The sequence below is a fragment of the Oncorhynchus clarkii genome, chromosome 9 (assembly GCF_045791955.1).
Source record: "Oncorhynchus clarkii lewisi isolate Uvic-CL-2024 chromosome 9, UVic_Ocla_1.0, whole genome shotgun sequence".
Taxonomy (NCBI): Eukaryota; Metazoa; Chordata; class Actinopteri; order Salmoniformes; family Salmonidae; genus Oncorhynchus; species Oncorhynchus clarkii.
The window spans coordinates 64,981,928-64,998,902 of NC_092155.1; the positions used below are offsets into that span (position 1 = coordinate 64,981,928).

General features: G+C 43.1%; 1 protein-coding gene across 3 annotated transcripts in view; it reads left to right on the top strand.

Annotated features, from left to right (window-relative positions):
* LOC139416747 (pleckstrin homology domain-containing family G member 5-like) overlaps positions 1 to 12,968 on the top strand; it is a 113,267-nt gene extending 100,299 nt beyond the window's left edge. For all 3 annotated transcript variants that reach the window (XM_071165785.1, XM_071165784.1, XM_071165786.1), the window contains 10 exons: positions 187 to 378; positions 1,477 to 1,647; positions 3,018 to 3,113; positions 3,278 to 3,589; positions 4,301 to 4,588; positions 4,777 to 4,896; positions 5,179 to 5,311; positions 8,811 to 9,087; positions 9,258 to 10,337; positions 11,192 to 12,968. In XM_071165785.1, the coding sequence (XP_071021886.1) occupies positions 187 to 378; positions 1,477 to 1,647; positions 3,018 to 3,113; positions 3,278 to 3,589; positions 4,301 to 4,588; positions 4,777 to 4,896; positions 5,179 to 5,311; positions 8,811 to 9,087; positions 9,258 to 10,337; positions 11,192 to 11,201 (2,679 nt within the window). In that variant the 3' untranslated portion in view covers positions 11,202 to 12,968. The remainder of the gene's footprint in view (positions 1 to 186; positions 379 to 1,476; positions 1,648 to 3,017; positions 3,114 to 3,277; positions 3,590 to 4,300; positions 4,589 to 4,776; positions 4,897 to 5,178; positions 5,312 to 8,810; positions 9,088 to 9,257; positions 10,338 to 11,191) is intronic.
* The last annotated feature ends 4,007 nt before the right edge of the window (positions 12,969 to 16,975 follow it).

Here is a 16,975-nt window from a genome sequence, read left to right on the forward strand (position 1 = left end):
CTTTTTTAACTTCTGTCGCGTCTCTTTCCATATCTCTGCCTGACGACTCACTATTATCTCCAAGTGATGTCCTCACCTAAACGCTTTCAATCTTATTTACTTTTTATTAACTCGGTCTGTTTCTCTCTCCCTCTCTGCCTTTGGTGGGGATTCCATATGAACACTGGTCTCTCCTGGTTCTTGCAGGGTCAGGCGCGTCGCAGGAAAAACATGACAGAGTTCCTTGGGGACGCCAGCATCCCGTCTCCGGACTCCTTGGCCGGGCTGAGCGGCTCTCTGCCAGGCGTAGGACCTGGAACGGACAGCTGGAAGAACCGTGCAGCCAGCCGCTTCTCTGGCTTCTTCAGCTCCAACGCTGTAGCAGGGGCTTTCGGAAAGGTGATGGGAAAGGCCTGGTCTGGGCCATCAGGGGGGGACCCAGCCACTAGTAGAGGGAGGGGCTTGGTGGTGGGGGGGTTAGTGTGTGCGCAATCGTGTGTGTGGTGCAGGGGTCGAAGGCCATTTCCACTCAGCTCCCAGTGAGATCACTTCCCTTCTCTCCAAAGCCTCCGAGTTGGCTCTCACAGCAGCTTTCCACTAAACAAATATGCTTAGTAGCTGTGGTGGAAGTGGCCTGGAAGAATGAAGGTTTAACAAAGGTGTTCCGTTTTAGACAAACTTCTATTCAGGTCCCTACCATGATGATGATGATGATGATGATGATGATGATGATAATAATACAATAAGACACAAGGATCTGAAATGGCAATAATCATTAGCCTTTATCGCCTAACAAAGCACACTGTCATACACACGCTGACGCACACAGACACCCTCCTCTCCCCCCCACACACACGTACATTGTCTCCACTCCCCTGAGGTCATATCCTGCACTGTAGCAGATGTCAGAGGGAGACGGCGTCTGTCACTCACCTGTCAGCTACCAGATCATCTCTATTCATCTTGTCAGGGCAGTGTAGGGTAGGGGCGGATCAGAGACCTGGCCCCTCTCCTCCACAAAGCAGGGGTGAATCAGGGCATCCTGTACCCCCTTCAGGGAACAGGTCCCTTAAGCACAGTTGGCACACCCCCTCCTTCCCACTCCACTAGCCTCCTTCCCCCTCCACCCACCACCTCTATTGTCCAACTGATCTCAATGCACAGAGCTCATTTTCATAAGTACATGAGGCTGGTCTGTGTCCTGGCAGGACAATAGGCTGGATAGCTGTTGACAGATTTAAGAATTCAGTGGACTCGAGGGAGGGTTATGCTAATGCAGGATTTCAAGCCTGTTTACATTTTGCTTTAGGAGTGTAATAAGCTCTATTTTAATATTGTAATGGACATGAAAATGCACTGTTCCTGCCTCTCCCCTTCCTATAGTAATACTGATTTAATCTAAATGTGCTCTACATGTGAATGACTTTGTAGTGAAGCAGGAAGAAGAATATTGCCCAGGGTCTGTTTGTTTACATGTGTTGGCGTCCATTCTAACAGGAGATGGACCGCATGGAGCAGCTCCAGAATAAGCTGCAGTCGTACACTCTTTTTGGCCTTCCCAAGGTTCCTCCTCAGCTGTCCTTCCACCAGGACTCCTGGGAAGAGGAAGAAGAGGAGACAAGCTTTGCCCTGGAGGACAGCTGGACGCAGCTACTGGACCATCCTGAGGTATGGTAACAAGAACACGCACACACATGAATACAGGCACTCACCAAAACACACTCCACTGACACAACCACACATGCTTGTACCAGTCAAAAGTTTGGACACACCTACTCATTCAAGGGGTTTTCTTTATTTTATTTTTGATGTCTTCACTCTTATTCTACAATGTCGAAAATAGTAAAATATTAGAATAAGAGTGAAGACATTAAAAATAAAATTGGGGGATTATTTGTCAGTCACACCAATTTAATCAGTGTTTAAGCGCTAGAATGGTATCATTTTGACATACTCTTGTAACCGTAAAGCTGTTATGTCATGAGCTGGATGATATAGAAAAAAATGCATATCGTGCTAAATTGACTGAATTATTGCCCTAACGATGAATTTAATGATAAGTTTATAACATTGATGTGCACTACAGTTCTTTTTTTTATCTACCTTTTAAATTACTACTACTACTTTGATTGTTGTAGTCATCAATTTTCCCATTAACAATAACCCATGTTAACAAACCTATTTCATTTCAAATTTGACACTTTTTATTGTTTTTCAATAATAATAAACAGTGACCGTTTACATACAGACATACCAATAGACAGCCACAACACAGGGCAACAGTGACCGTATACATACAGACATACCAATAGACAGCCACAACACAGGGCAACAGTGACCGTATACATACAGACATACCAATAGACAGCCACAACACAGGGCAACAGTGACCGTATACATACAGACATACCAATAGACAGCCACAACACAGGGCAACAGTGACCGTATACATACAGACATACCAATAGACAGCCACAACACAGGGCAACAGTGACCGTATACATACAGACATACCAATAGACAGCCACAACACAGGGCAACAGTGACCGTATACATACAGACATACCAATAGACAGCCACAACACAGGGCAACAGTGACCGTATACATACAGACATACCAATAGACAGCTACAACACAGGGCTACAGTGCTGAGCGATTCGTCAGAATGGAGCTTTTTTCCAGGTGATTAAACAACTAATTGACAGATGTCTTGTACTAGAATTCCATTTTGTTCGTTTTTTTTTGAGAGCCCAACGCGCCGTTTCTTTAGAGAAATCAAGTCAAGAACTTTGTGTGAAGCTTGGCTGAAGGGAGTTGTAGTTTTCATTAAGCAAAGTGAATGCGTTGTGTTCACAACAGGGTTGGTGTCACTTCCATTTCAATTCCAGTCAATTCGAGAAGTGCACAAATTCTAATGCTTTTCAATTTGGAAAATGTTGAATTGGGTTTATTTTCTGAATTAAATGGAATTTAAATTGAATTGACCCCACCCCTGGTTCACAAACATGAGGCCATTATCTAATGTGTGTGTTTCTAGACTTTGACCAGACGCCAGTTCCATCAGCAGGAGGCTATCTGGGAGCTTCTGCACACTGAGGCCACCTACATCAAGAAACTACGAGTCATCACTGATGTAAGTACACTTTAGATAAGAATGTCCATATTCCCACACTGTAACCCTGTATCAGGTCCTAAGTAATCACTTGAATTATCTCAATTAGATGTCCTATTTGTTAGGCATATGAGTGCTTTACCTAGATGTCCCATTCTGACAACTTTTCTCCTCCCTTCCTGTAGTTGTTCCTGTGTGGGCTGTTGAACCTGCAGGAGAGTGGTCTGCTGACAGAGGTGGAGCCAATGCGTCTCTTCAGTAACATCCAGGACATCGTGCGTCTACACACTGCCCTTTGGAGCCAGGTGATGCTGCCCGCCCTGGAAATTGCTCGGCAGGCCAGGACCCTTCTCAACCCTGTTGACCTCCACCATGGCTTCAGGACCTTTGGCTCCCGTTTCAAGCCCTACATCCGTTACTGCATGGAGGAAGAGGCCAGCCTGGAGTACATGAGATCACTACACAGGGACAACGAGCTCTTCAGGATCTACGTCACGGTGAGTTGCAGTCTGTCGGTCTTCCCTATCTCTGTTTATAGTGACAGTGTAAAGTTAAACAACTGCCTACCAAAGACTATTTGCTCCTCTCAACATGTATCTCACTAACACAGCACAGTCAACCAATTTCAAACATCAGTAGTACATTCTACCTGACACTTTTCAGTACTGTTCATTATGTTCCTAGCCACAATTTCTTTAAGCTTCAACTCTTGATTTTTTATTTTATTTTATTTATTTCACCTTTATTTAACCAGGTAGGCAAGTTGAGAACAAGTTCTCATTTACAATTGCGACCTGACTAAGATAAAGCAAAGCAGTTCGACACATACAACAACACAGAGTTACACATGGAGTAAAACAAACATACAGTCAATAATACAGTAGAAAAATAAGTCTATATACGATGTGAGCAAATGAGGTGAGATAAGGGAGGTAAAGGCCATGGTGGCGAAGTAAATACAATATAGCAATTAAAACACTGGATTGGTAGATTTGCAGTGGAAGAATGTGCGAAGTAGAAATAAAAATAATGGGGTGCAAAGGAGCAAAATAAATAAATACAGTAGGGGGAGAGGTAGTTGTTTGGGCTAAATTATAGATGGGCTATGTACAGGTGCAGTAATTGATCTAACGCCTGGTGTGTCTCTCTCTCTCTCTATTTCTCACACACACACACACACACACACACACACACACACACACACACAGTGGGCTGAGACTCATAAGCAGTGTAATCGTCTTAAGCTGGCTGACATGCTGGCCAAGCCCCACCAGAGACTCACCAAGTACCCCCTACTGCTGAAGGCTGTTCTCAAGAAGACTGACGACTCATCATCCCGCGACGCCGTCAGCAGCATGGTGGCGTGTGTGGAGGGCTTTATCAACAGTGTGGACTCTCAGATGCGTCAGCGGGAGGAGCGGCAAAAGCTAGCCACCATCTCTGGACGCATTGACTCCTACGAAGCAGTGGAGGGGAGCAGCGAGGAGGTGGAGAAGGTGAGCACACACCGTACTCAGGGCTGGTTTCCTGAGTATAATGCTGCAAGTCTACTGCTAGACTAAAAGCACGTTCAATTGAGAATCTCTATTGACTGTGAATTTTAGTCCAGGTTGAAGTTGTGCTGCATTTTGCTACAAGAGGCTTGTATTTCTGCTTGGTGTTTAACCCTTCTCTCGCTCCTCAGATACTGCGTGAGTTTAACTGCTTTGACCTGATGGCTCCTATGAGAGGCACATCACCAGAGGAGACTAGACAACTCCATCTAGAGGGGGCACTGCGCATGAAGGAGGGAAAAGACAGCAGGGTAAGAGACTGGCTGGGCTGCTTATAATTGATTTTAACACATTAGAATTGCTTTTAACTCATTCTAACTGGTTATAACTGCTTAACTGCTTTTAACTCATAACTGTTGCAGGCTGAGAACTACCCAACACTGTATTTTAAGTTGTGGTAGAATATTTCAATGACCAGGGTGATTGGGGAGCAAATTATTTGATTTAGCCTAGTTATTGTATGATGGGTGAATGAATGAGGATGATTGACCTGAAATGAAGCTGGAAGTATTTCCCCATCCGTCCCTCCTTAGATGGACGTCTACTGCTTCCTCTTCACGGACCTGCTGCTCATCACCAAGCCAGTGAAGAAGGTTGAGAAAGTCAAGGTGGTCAGACAGCCACTCCTCATCCACAATGTTGTCTGCAAGGAACTCAAGGACCCTGGTGAGTGCCGGCAATCAACTACATTTGAACCAGACCTGTATTCAAAGTATTTGTTTTCTTTCAAATTCTTTAGCTGTGCTTGATTAAGCATGTCTGGGGCAATGGAACCAATGGAAAAGTCATAAAAGTTCAAGCACAGATCCCTACCAATTTAATTTTTTGGGGCTGTTCAAGTAAGCTCATGATTGTTTTTAGAGAACTCCATAATGACTGCACTGGAAAAACATATGTGCGCATTTATCTATAGGCCTATGCCATTAGTGTGCAACAATGTCTAATTTATCATAACCGTTACAGATAACAAATCCTAATTGCTAAGTTGCCCAATATACTGTATATTCATTCAATAAAAATAAGCAAGTGCCATTTAAGATAAATGTATTGAAACCATAATATCATGGAGCACAATCTTCAAAAAGCCAGTAACCTCAGCAGTGGTGCTTGTAGAAGCCTAGGACTGCAATGGCATGGCCTTGTTATGTTCGTTTAGCAGATAAGACATTCTTATTTCCCCAGCCTATTTTATAGTAAAAGAAAGATGTAATATAACAGAATGAAATGAAGAAAGTTTCCAGTCTGATGATCATCTCGAGTCTGGAACATTTATTCTCAGTGATAATTTGAAACGGGCTCTAATTGGCGAGTTGAAAGGAAAACATTTAAGGGTTACAAAATAAAATCTGTTGTCTTTTAGATATAAAGACGTTCGATTTAGTTGGAATTTGGAATTTTCCAAATGTATTAACAATTCCACATTGAACATAGATGAATTACGGCCATGACATCTGTTGGTGAGTAGGCATATGCTTAATGATTCTGCTGCAAATATGTTCTTTGTCATTATCAAACTAATGTTTTTGCATATTTTCAGTGTTTTTAATTTTTACATTTTATTTCACCTTTATTTAGCCAGGTAGGCTAGTTGAGAACAAGTTCTCATTTGCAACTGTGACCTGGCCAAGATAAAGCATAGCAATACAACACAGAGTTACACATGGAAAAAACAAAACATACAGTCAACAATACAGTAGAACAAAAGAAAACAAAAAAGTCTATATACAGTGAGTGCAAATGAGGTGAGATAAGGGAGTTGAGGCAATGGCCATGGTGGCGAAGTAATTACAATATAGCAATTAAACACTGGAATGGTAGATGTGCAGAAGATGAATGTGCAAGTAGAGATACTAGAGTGCAAAGGAGCAAGATAAATAAATGAATAAACACAGTATGAGGTAGGTAGATAGATGGACTGTTTACAGATGGGCTATGTACAGCTGCAGTGATCTGTGAGCTGCTCTGACAGCTGGTGCTTAACGCTGGTGAGGGAGATATGAGTCTCCAGCTTCAGTGATTTTTGCAGTTCGTTCCAGTCATTGACAGCAGAGAACTGGAAGGAAAGGATGCCCAAAGGAGGAATTGGCTTTGGGGGTGACCAGTGAGATATACCTGCTGGAGCGAGTGCTACGCGTGGGTGCTGCTATGGTGACCAGTGAGCTGAGATAAGGCAGGGGTTTACCTAGCAGAGACTTGTAGATAACCTGTAGCCAGTGGGTTTGGCGACGAGTATGAAGCGAGGGCCAACCAACGAGAACGTACAGGTCGCAATGGTGGGTAGTGTATGGCGCTTTGGTGACAAAACGGATGGCACTGTGATAGACTGCATTCAGTTTGTTGAGTAGAGGGTTGGAGGCTATTTTATAGATGACATCACCGAAGTTGAGGATCGGTAGGATGGTCAGTTTTACGAGGGTATGTTTGGCAGCATGAGTGAAGGATGCTTTGTTGCGGCATAGGAAGCCGATTCTAGATTTAATTTTGGATTGGAGATGCTTAATGTGAGTCTGGAAGGAGAGTTTACAGTCTAACCAGACACCTAGATATGTGTAGTTGTCCACGTAAGTCAGAGCCGTCCAGAGTAGTGATGCTGGATGGGCGAGCAGGGGCGGGCAGTGATCGCTTAAATAGCATGCATTTAGTTTTACTTGCGTTTAAGAGCAGTTGGAGTCCACGGAAGGAGAGTTGTATGGCATTGAAGCTCGTCTGGAGGTTAGTTAACACAGTGTCCAAAGAGGGGCCAGAAGTATACAGAATGGTGTCGTCTGCGTAGAGGTGTATCAGAGAATCACCAGCAGCAAGAGCAACATCATTGATGTATACAGGCAAAAGAGTCGCCCCGAGGATTGAACCCTGTGGCACCCCCATAGAGACTGCCAGAGGTCCGAACAACAGGCCCATATGATTTGACACACTGAACTCTGTCAGAGAAGTAGTTGGTAAACCAGCCGAGGCAATCATTTGAGAAACCAAGGCTGTCGAGTCTGCCAATAAGAATGTGGTGATTGACAGAGTCGAAAGCCTTGGCCAGGTCGATGAATATGGCTGCACAGTGTGGAACCTGTCTGTTTCAGGGTGGTTTTCGCCTAGGCTAACCAAATCTAAATTGCTCTAGCAATTTGCAAATTAGGCTAAGCGGAAAACAGACGAAGCAATTATTCCAGAACGGCAGCTCGTTGTTGGACACATTGTCCTACTTAAATCAACCAGTCCATTTACAATTTGTGATAAAACTGTCGTCATTTGGCAAGGAATGTACAGTGCCAATTTTAGCATGTAAATCTAGGTTGGGCAAACTCCATTTTTTTTTTTTTTTGGCATGCCAGCAAAGCCACAACAAGACATGTTTTGCACTATAAACGTGACAAACGTTGCCTCACTTTAGATTTTGCAGTGACGTAGTGGCCCCATGAGTGACAGAACACTGAGCCAATCACGGCACAACTAGAGAACATTACTAACCCCTACTCTGTATTTTCCATTGGCTGCCCCACCACCACAGAAAGCACTGAGCTAGGCTGAACACCTGCATTTTGGAGCTGCCTTACTCAAGAAATCAAAAAAGAAACCATGCTTGTATGCGGCTTTGTTTTTGATTACATTGTTTGAAAACGGTTATATGACACGTATCAATGCCAAACTAACATGCAAAACAGGCCACTAATTGTAGCTTGTGTATCCCATTAGTTAGATATGTTTTTATAGGAATTTATTTCTGTAGGCCTAACGGAAGCACTCACCACGTGTGTGTGAAGGGAGCGGTTGAAAGGTAAATTGAGTGAATGAGACAAGGAGGGAAAAGGGCATTTGTGGGAAGGACTGTGTGATGCTTGTACATTTGCAGGACACACAAAAAAAAGTATAAACCCATGTACAAATGGAACACTACAGTCAAAGCAAATTAACGTGGTCTTCAAGACAGCATTTCACTTGCCTGTTCGGGCAGCCACATCACTTTCCACCAAGTAGTTTTCTCTTGTTAAAAATTGAGCTTTGACGTCTGTTCAAGTACTGGATCACTCATGTCCATCCCTACCTTCTGGCACTCATGGCACGCTCAAGCAAACGCTCAAATCTGAAAGATTTGAACACCTGCAATTCAACCCAAACTAGCTCTATTTACTCAATAAACATCATGATGATTCTCTGTTCTCTCTTCCTGTAGGGTCCTTAATTATCATCTACCTCAATGAGTTCAAGAGTGCCGTGGCAGCCTACACATTCCAGGCCAACAGCGCCACCCAGGCGCGAAGCTGGGTAGATGCCATCTGCAACGTCCAGAACCAGCTCGAGAGACTGCGGACTGAAGAGGTTCTCAGGCAGCAGACCACCTTACAGCACCGGCTACATGGAGAGGAAGAAGAGGAGGAGGTGGTAGACGAGAGTAGCAACTCTACCACCAGCTCTCCCGGCACAAGACACAAAGACGAGCAGGGACCAAGGTACAAACCCAAACCACTACTTAGCTACAGAAGAGTGAAGTACTACTAGAAGGACACTGTAGATGGTCATCAGTTCTGTGCAGAGATGATTTAATGTCAACATTATACATTATTGTTAATGTTATAATTATTCTCATCATTCTAACCTTTTAGTTCTCTTTCTCTTCCAGTCATTCGGACGGCTCCACAGAGACCCTGTCAGTCATGGACATAGGAAAAGACTTAGGAGGGCACCCAGACCCCTCTGCCCCACACACAGACCCAGGCGGACCCTTAGAGAAAAGCCTAGTTACCCAACCTACTGGCCCTGAGCCCCTGCACTGCCACCCTGCTAGCCCCCTGGACCCAGACCGGGACCCTGAGCAAGAGCAGGAGGGGGGTCTGGAGGGAGGGGAGGGTCAGCTGGAACCTCAGTGTCGCTCTCTGTCCATGGATAGTGCCTACGGTACCCTCTCCCCAGAGTCCCTCTTGAGAGAGCTGGACCTGCAGACACGGCCAGGCCAGAGCGATGGAGAGGAGACCGAAGAGGAGGGAGAGGTGGAGAGCCACGATGTGGGTGTGAAGTTGGACAAGAAGGTGGAAATGGAACTGGTAGAGGAAGGAGGAGAGGAAGAGGATTCAACCTCTGTTTGTTCCCAGCTGTCAGTGGTTCAGTCTCTGAAGCCTCGGCGACGCCCCCCGGTGACTCCCCGCCTCCACTGCTTCCAGAGCCGAAACATCAAGTCCCGTTCAGAGGACAACCTCCTACAGCTTTTCCACGACAACGTCTCTGTCTCCTGGATACACACCCGCAGCCCTACAGTCCAGGAACAATCAGAACACAGGAGAGAACAGGCGGATTGCCTGGCCCATAGTAAAAGCCTATCAGAACTTGGCCGAGCCCGTGACCTCACTGGGCTGTTTCAGATTGACCTCGACTCAGAACAGACTGATGATGACTTCCTCACCCTGAGCATGCCCTCTAGTAAGCTATGTGACACCCTGAGGAGGGCAGAGGCCCGCAAGAGGGCTCTGGGTGCAGCTGAGGCCTGCGAAGGCAGCAGGAGCCTGGCCAACAGTAGCGGCTCGGCGGTGGCGCCATCTGGAGGACAGGAAGGGAAGTGCAGTAAGTCGTTGACAGCCGGTGGCCCAGAGGAGCAGTCATTGGCCAAAAGCAGAAAGTCCCCGGCCCAGCAGCACAAGAAGCTGACCCTTGCCCAGCTCTATAGGATACGCACCACCCTAGTGCTCAACTCTACGCTCACCGCATCGTAAGTCACAGCTCACTTTATACTGGGTATCATCTCTGTACGTGGAAGTGCTCTTTTCTATTTAACCTTTTTATTAACAGGGAGTCATGCTGAGACCAAAGTCTCTTTCACAGATGAGCCCTGTATTGCAAAATAATATACAGATCAATACAATATGAAACTCAAGAGGTCCAAAACACAACGATAGACAACAAACACATTCGTCATTAAAAAGGTCCTCAATCAGCCATCTGAAATGACTTAGTGGCACCAAATCATCATATTTTAAAGCTGATTTACCTGACTCTGTAGAGACCGAAGGAATTTTCAGAGTTAGTAGCTCGTACGTCTAAAGGTTAGTTATGTTAGGTAGAGAGGGAGTTTTTGTAAAATAGCTTTATAAACAATGAGAGCAACGCATCAATCTACAAGACTTCAAAGAGGGCCATCCTACTTTCTGATACAGAATGCAGTGATGTGTACTGAACCTCCCGTCTGTTGTAAAGTGTAGTGCTCTGTGATAAACTCCAGTCTTTGGGCTTCCATGTGTCATTCTAAATGTAGGCCTATAGTATTTGATTATATGAAGTCTCTGCCAAGATAACACAATTCAAGCTATGATTATTTGCGCTAAAATCACTACCGAATTACAAGCATCAGAGGAACTCTTTTAGCCAAAGTTAAAATAAAAAGTTGTGTTTTAGGATACTATCTGTATTGTTAGGAGCTAGTAACATAAGCATTTCGCTGCACCCGCTATAACACTTGCTAAACTATTTACGCGGCTAATAAACTTTATTTTGATCTGTTTTACTGTGTTCAATATCAAAGTCCTTGTGGTAATCAACCTCTGTTGTGTGGTTTTGTTTTTCTAGGGAGGTGTAACCACTGACAGACAACCAACCAACTAGTGACACCTGAGCATGAAGAGGAACTACACTTGGTGGTGTCTGCGTGGAGGGGACTGAATTCCTTGACACAAATGCACTCTCTCAGATGCCTTTTCCCTTTATATTGCCTGTTGGACAGTGTCTGCTGCACAGTTTTGCTATCTGACAATAAGAATATTATTTGCTGTTGCATTTGGTTTCAGTTTATTGCGAGGGGAAAGGCAGAGAGACATTTAAATGCTTGCACTTTGAAACGGACGGACATAGCGTTGAGGGGAGCCGAGGCTGGGACCTTTGGGTGGGTGGGACCTTTGGGTGGACTGGACAGTTACTGGTGTGGGGTAACACTACCGGCCACCCAATTAAAGGAGACTGTAAGAGGGGTCGTCCAGGCATAGATCTACCTGCTTCACTCTGCTATGGACCGGACTGGATCAGAGAAGATGTAAGAAAGGCTTGGATGGCCCAAAAACTCTTAACTCTTAAGTTATGAAAAAAAAAGTGCACAGTTCCCGAAATATACCTGCTCTGTAGAATGTGGTTGAAAATACCGGCTCTCTAGAATGTGGTTGAAAATAACAGCTCTCTAGAATGTGGTTAAAAATAACTTTTCTCATGAATGTGGTTGAAAATAACGGCTCTCTAGAATGTGGTTAAAAATACCAGCTCTCTAGAATGTGGTGGTTGATTTGCAGCATTTAGGATGTCATGGTATTTGTACTCCTCCTGGTCCGCTTTTGACAAAACAATACATGTTGCACAATGGTATCTTTGTGTTAAATAGAAGAATCACAAAGGGAATTACTTTACATTCACAGTGCACACTTTGAATTTGCTATGTGTGTGTGTGTGTGTGTGGGGGGGGGGGGGGGTTTATGTCTGTGTTTGAATGAAACATTGTTCTAAACTCCTGACTGAACCAAAAATACTTCCTTCATGATTTCCATCCTCTGTGAGTAATGCCAACATACCCAAAGATGTAAAGACCTGACTAGCCAGTAGATGTCAAACTAAAGGTTAACTTACAAGTGTTCAAACAACCATAACAAACAGAACATAATGTATTACTGTATGTTATCAACTGTTGTGTGTTTTCAAATGTACACAGGCAACTATTACATTTTCAAAGTGGCTGCGTTTAAGACATGGAGTATTCTCTGGGCTTTGTATTTTCTACTGGGCTGCTGCAGCCATTTTTTCAATGAATAGTGGTTGTATGATTTAACTATGAGATGATGATGATCTGGTTTTCCATTCTCAGATGAACCCTTGGTTATTGGGTGGAATGGAGTTGTTTTGAGGAAACATTACTGCACCAATGTAGAACGATGTGAGCATGCACTCACAACCTGCAGCCTACATTAGAACAAACAGCAGCAGGTAGAATGTGGTGATTGTAAAAAAGCAGTCTACACTAAAAAGTATTCCATGTCATGATGAGCTTGGAGCACTTTTTGAGACATTGGATATTTTGTGTTTATTTAATGTACAGTAACTTAGAAACTGAAAACAATGGTTTGGTGTTGCATATTATTCATGAATGAGTTTTCTTTGAATGGTTTTCTGTCCACACTAATAGGAGAAGTGATTTGGCGGGAGCATTGACCACCATAGTAGACTAACATGGTCTAACTGACATGCAGCTTGTTCTTATTGATGATTTAATGAGTTGTCGAAAAACCCTCCTTGTCAAGTGTTTCCCAAACTAAATAGTTTAACATTTGTTTACTTCTAGTTTTTGTTTATTTGTAATATTTATTAAGCTTGCTATGTTTATATATATATATATATATATATATATATATATATATATATATATAAATATATATAAATATAAATTCTTTGATTTTATGACTTGTACATTTTGTCTTAATATTTTCTTTCTTGTTTTTCATATCAGGAATGATGAATCTACTATGAACCAAAACCATTTGTTTTCCCTTTCAGGAATGTCTCTAAAGTGTCTTACCAAATAAAAAATGATCATCAAATGTTATTGGTCAAGTACACATATTTTGCAGATGTTGTTGCAGGTGCAGGTAAATACTTATCTTTCTGGCTCCAACAGTGCAGTAATACAAAACAATACACACACATCCCAACAATACAGGAATTAAGAAATATCAGAACGAGCAATGTCAGAGTCCAGAATGAATATATACACTGTGCATTCTGAAAGTTTTCAGACCCCTTGACTTTATCCACATTTTGTTAAGTGACAGCCTTATTCTAAAATTGTTTGTTTTTTATTCCCTCATCAATCTACACACAGTAGTACCCCATGATGACAAGCAAAAACAGGTTTCTAGAAATTATTGCTAATTTATTAAAAAATGTAAAGTATTCAGACCCTTTACTCAGTACTTTGTTGAAGCACTTTGACAGCGATTACAGCCTCAAGTCTTCTTGGGTATTACGCTACAAGCTTGGCACAACTGTATTTGGGGAGTTTCTTGAATTCTTCTCAGCAGAACCTCTCAAGCTCTGTCAGGTTGGATGGGAAGCGTTGCTGCACAGCTATTTTCAGGTCTCTCCAGAAATGTTTGATCGAGTTCAAGTCCGGGCTCTGGCTGGGCAACTCAAGGACATTGATACTTGTCCCGAAGCCACTCATGCAATGTTTTGGCTGTGTGCTTAGGGTCGGTGTCCTGTTGAAAGATGAACCTTCACCTAGTCTAAGGACCCGAGGTCTCTGGAGCAGGTTTTCATCAAGGATCTCTCTGTACTTTGCTGCGTTCATCTTTCCCATGTTCCTGCCGCTGAAAAACATCCCCACAGCATGATGCTTCCACGACCCTGCTTCACCATAGGGATGGGGCCAGGTTTCCTCCAGACATGAAGCTTGGCATTCAGGTCAGAGTTCAATCTTGGTTTTATCAGACCAAATAATCTTGTTTCTTTGGTGTGTAGTGGAGTACACAATGTATATCACATTCTACATTTACATTTTTAAAGAGTAGTGACCTGACTATTGGGTACCCAATTTACAAAATTATATTGATTTCCTCACACTGTAAGCAGTCTATGGACAAGGTATGACAGCAATCCATGGTTTGGTTTAGTTTCCCTGGCACAGTTTCCAAATGCTAACGTTTTAGCATGGGACCGATATTAGCCTTTTTCGCGCATGTCCAAATCATCCGAAAGTATTATTGTGAAGCTCAACAAATTCACTTAGATGTTTTGAACGTAATGGCTAAAATGCTAATATCGGTCCCATGACTTGAATGGAATTTGGTAATTTGGGTGAATCACTTTAACAGCAAAGTTGCATGGTTTGAGGATTCACTGACTGGCTTTGAGAAGGGATTTTTTTTATGTTCTTATTTAACAGCACTGAGTGGTCTGTGTCTTTAAAAGTCTGAAATGGAGTCCAATCATAGCCTAGTAAGATTACTGGACGAGCCATTAACATCACATTAGTGTTCTTATGAACTGCCAGCAGATGGCGTTACAAATCTTTGGTGTTTCATCATTGTATTTCACCAATATTAGTACTAGCGAGAAGCAAGATATTTATGCTATCTAGCAACGACTAAAATGGGTGGATCCTTATGTTTACATCTCTACATACATGTTTCAATTGAGTTCATTCACTTATGTTTACATCTCTACATACATGTTTCAATTGAGTTCATTGTGTATAGCACAATACCTCTTCGTTTGAGGTAGGTGTACCATTTACTACAAAGTCTGGATCCTCTTATTAGGTGGCGTACAATTGGCCCAGCGTCGTCAGGGTTTGGCCGGGGGAGGCCGTCATTGTAAATAATAATTTGTTCTTAACTGATTTGCCTAGTTAAATGTTAAAGAAGAAATAAGAATTATTATGTGTAAGATGACAATCAGAAAGCTTCCGAATGTATTTTCAGAGTTTGGCTGATGTTGCTGGTTTTTTTTACATTTGGACAGTGTGACGGGTTGAAGAAAGTGTTGGATTTGTGGTTTTAGCCTGGGTGCCGGTCTGTTTCTGCTGTCTTGCCAACCACTTACTGTATGTGGAATTGTCATGCTTGACAATGACAATGGTGTAGGCAAAAGCACAAACAGATCGGGGACAAAGCTAGTGTTGGATTATTTATGAATCAAGATCATCTTTTATATTCCTTTACAGAGACAGTTCCTGCTGAATCAGTACAGATGTAGGTTTTTAATTTGAGCCAGTTTGCTACAGCAGGAAAATTAACCTGCAGCAACAGTCGATGTGAATTATTATGTGGATTTTTCGTAAGGGAAAATCAAGTCTCTGAAATTTGTGGAAATTACAAACATCTAATACATTGCAGGGAAGTTCACCTGCAACAGGATGATCCAATTTAAGATCCTACATCTGTATGAACTCATGATGCATGATGAGATCATACCATATATTTCTGGCTGACTAACCTCTCCTTCCTTTTCCTCAGTACTACTCCTCAGCATATGAAACATGTCCTTTCACTGCTGCATCCACATATTCCCATAACAAGACACATTGTTTTCATGCGGAGGCTTTGAATAGTGGGATGTTCACGGTCCACAAGTGTGTGGCAGATCTTCCAGAGGCATGGCAGGAACATGCATGCATGTAAGCGCGCACGCACACACACACACAAACATATCCACTTACAGGGATTGCTGGTCCTGTGCTATCCTGCCTTGCCCTGGCTGTAGTGAGCGCTGGACAAGGTGTATTTACAGGTGATTATATCAGCTAATCGGTGCATTACAGCATGTTGATTCCACACAAGCCCCTAATCCACATGGAAAAGGCAGCATGGCCCACTGGGATAGTCTCTAGTCTTAATCTGATCCAGAATCCGGTCGGTCGGTGGGCGGTGTCTCCTCCCTTGCTCACATCTGGCCCTGTGGGATTTAATGTTGTAATCCTTGATTTTAAAACAATTTTATTGTGCTTTAGCGCTGATACCCTGGACTTTAATTATTGAAATGCAGCTTTCGTTTTGAACCACAAAGTAATTACACAACCTCCGCTATATTAGCTTCTCCTAATATGGAACGTGTGTGGTACACAGAATGTACTCTCACTGGACACTGCAGTTCGGTGTGCACGTCCTCACAATTATAGTTGGAAAGGTGAAAGACATTGCTTAGAAAGTGTTTAAAGAAACAGTTTTTGAACCAGGTTATAAAATCAGATTATGTGATGTTACTGTTGGAGCAAAATTGGTTTGTCCAGAAATTAGTGTATGTAAAAGAAGTATGACAAATGAGGCATTGTTATGCTCTCCCACTTTTGCTTTGTTTTTTCAACATTGGGATACTCCCTTGAACTCTTATGGTGGCAGTAATTACGTGCTGTATATGGGATTGTGGATGTATTGTCTATGATGAGATCCATTTTAAATATATAGTATTATCATCCTGGTTGTTCTGTTTCGTTCCAAGCAGCTGGGGAATGTGAGGGTTAACACTCCTCCCTGTGACAGATGTCAAAAAGCATGCTGTAAAAAATGTCAGATTAACACAAAGGGGCACTTTGTGCAAATCCCGATTATGGAGTGCACTTTCATTTATTAAAGTTTGCCAATCCCTGTGCTCTTTTGGAGCCGAGATTAAAATCAGGTAGACACCATTGTTTGTCTAAACAATCCCCTCTCTAATCTTAGCTCTCCCTCCTTCCCGCTCTCCCTCAACTTGTTTCCTCTGTAGCTTGGAGCCTAAATGGGCCCAGGGCTGGCCGGCCGGCTGGCTGGCTGGATGTACTGACAGCAGGGGCTTATGTTATGGGTCGTCCGCTTGCTACTGCCACCACAGATTCCCATTAAA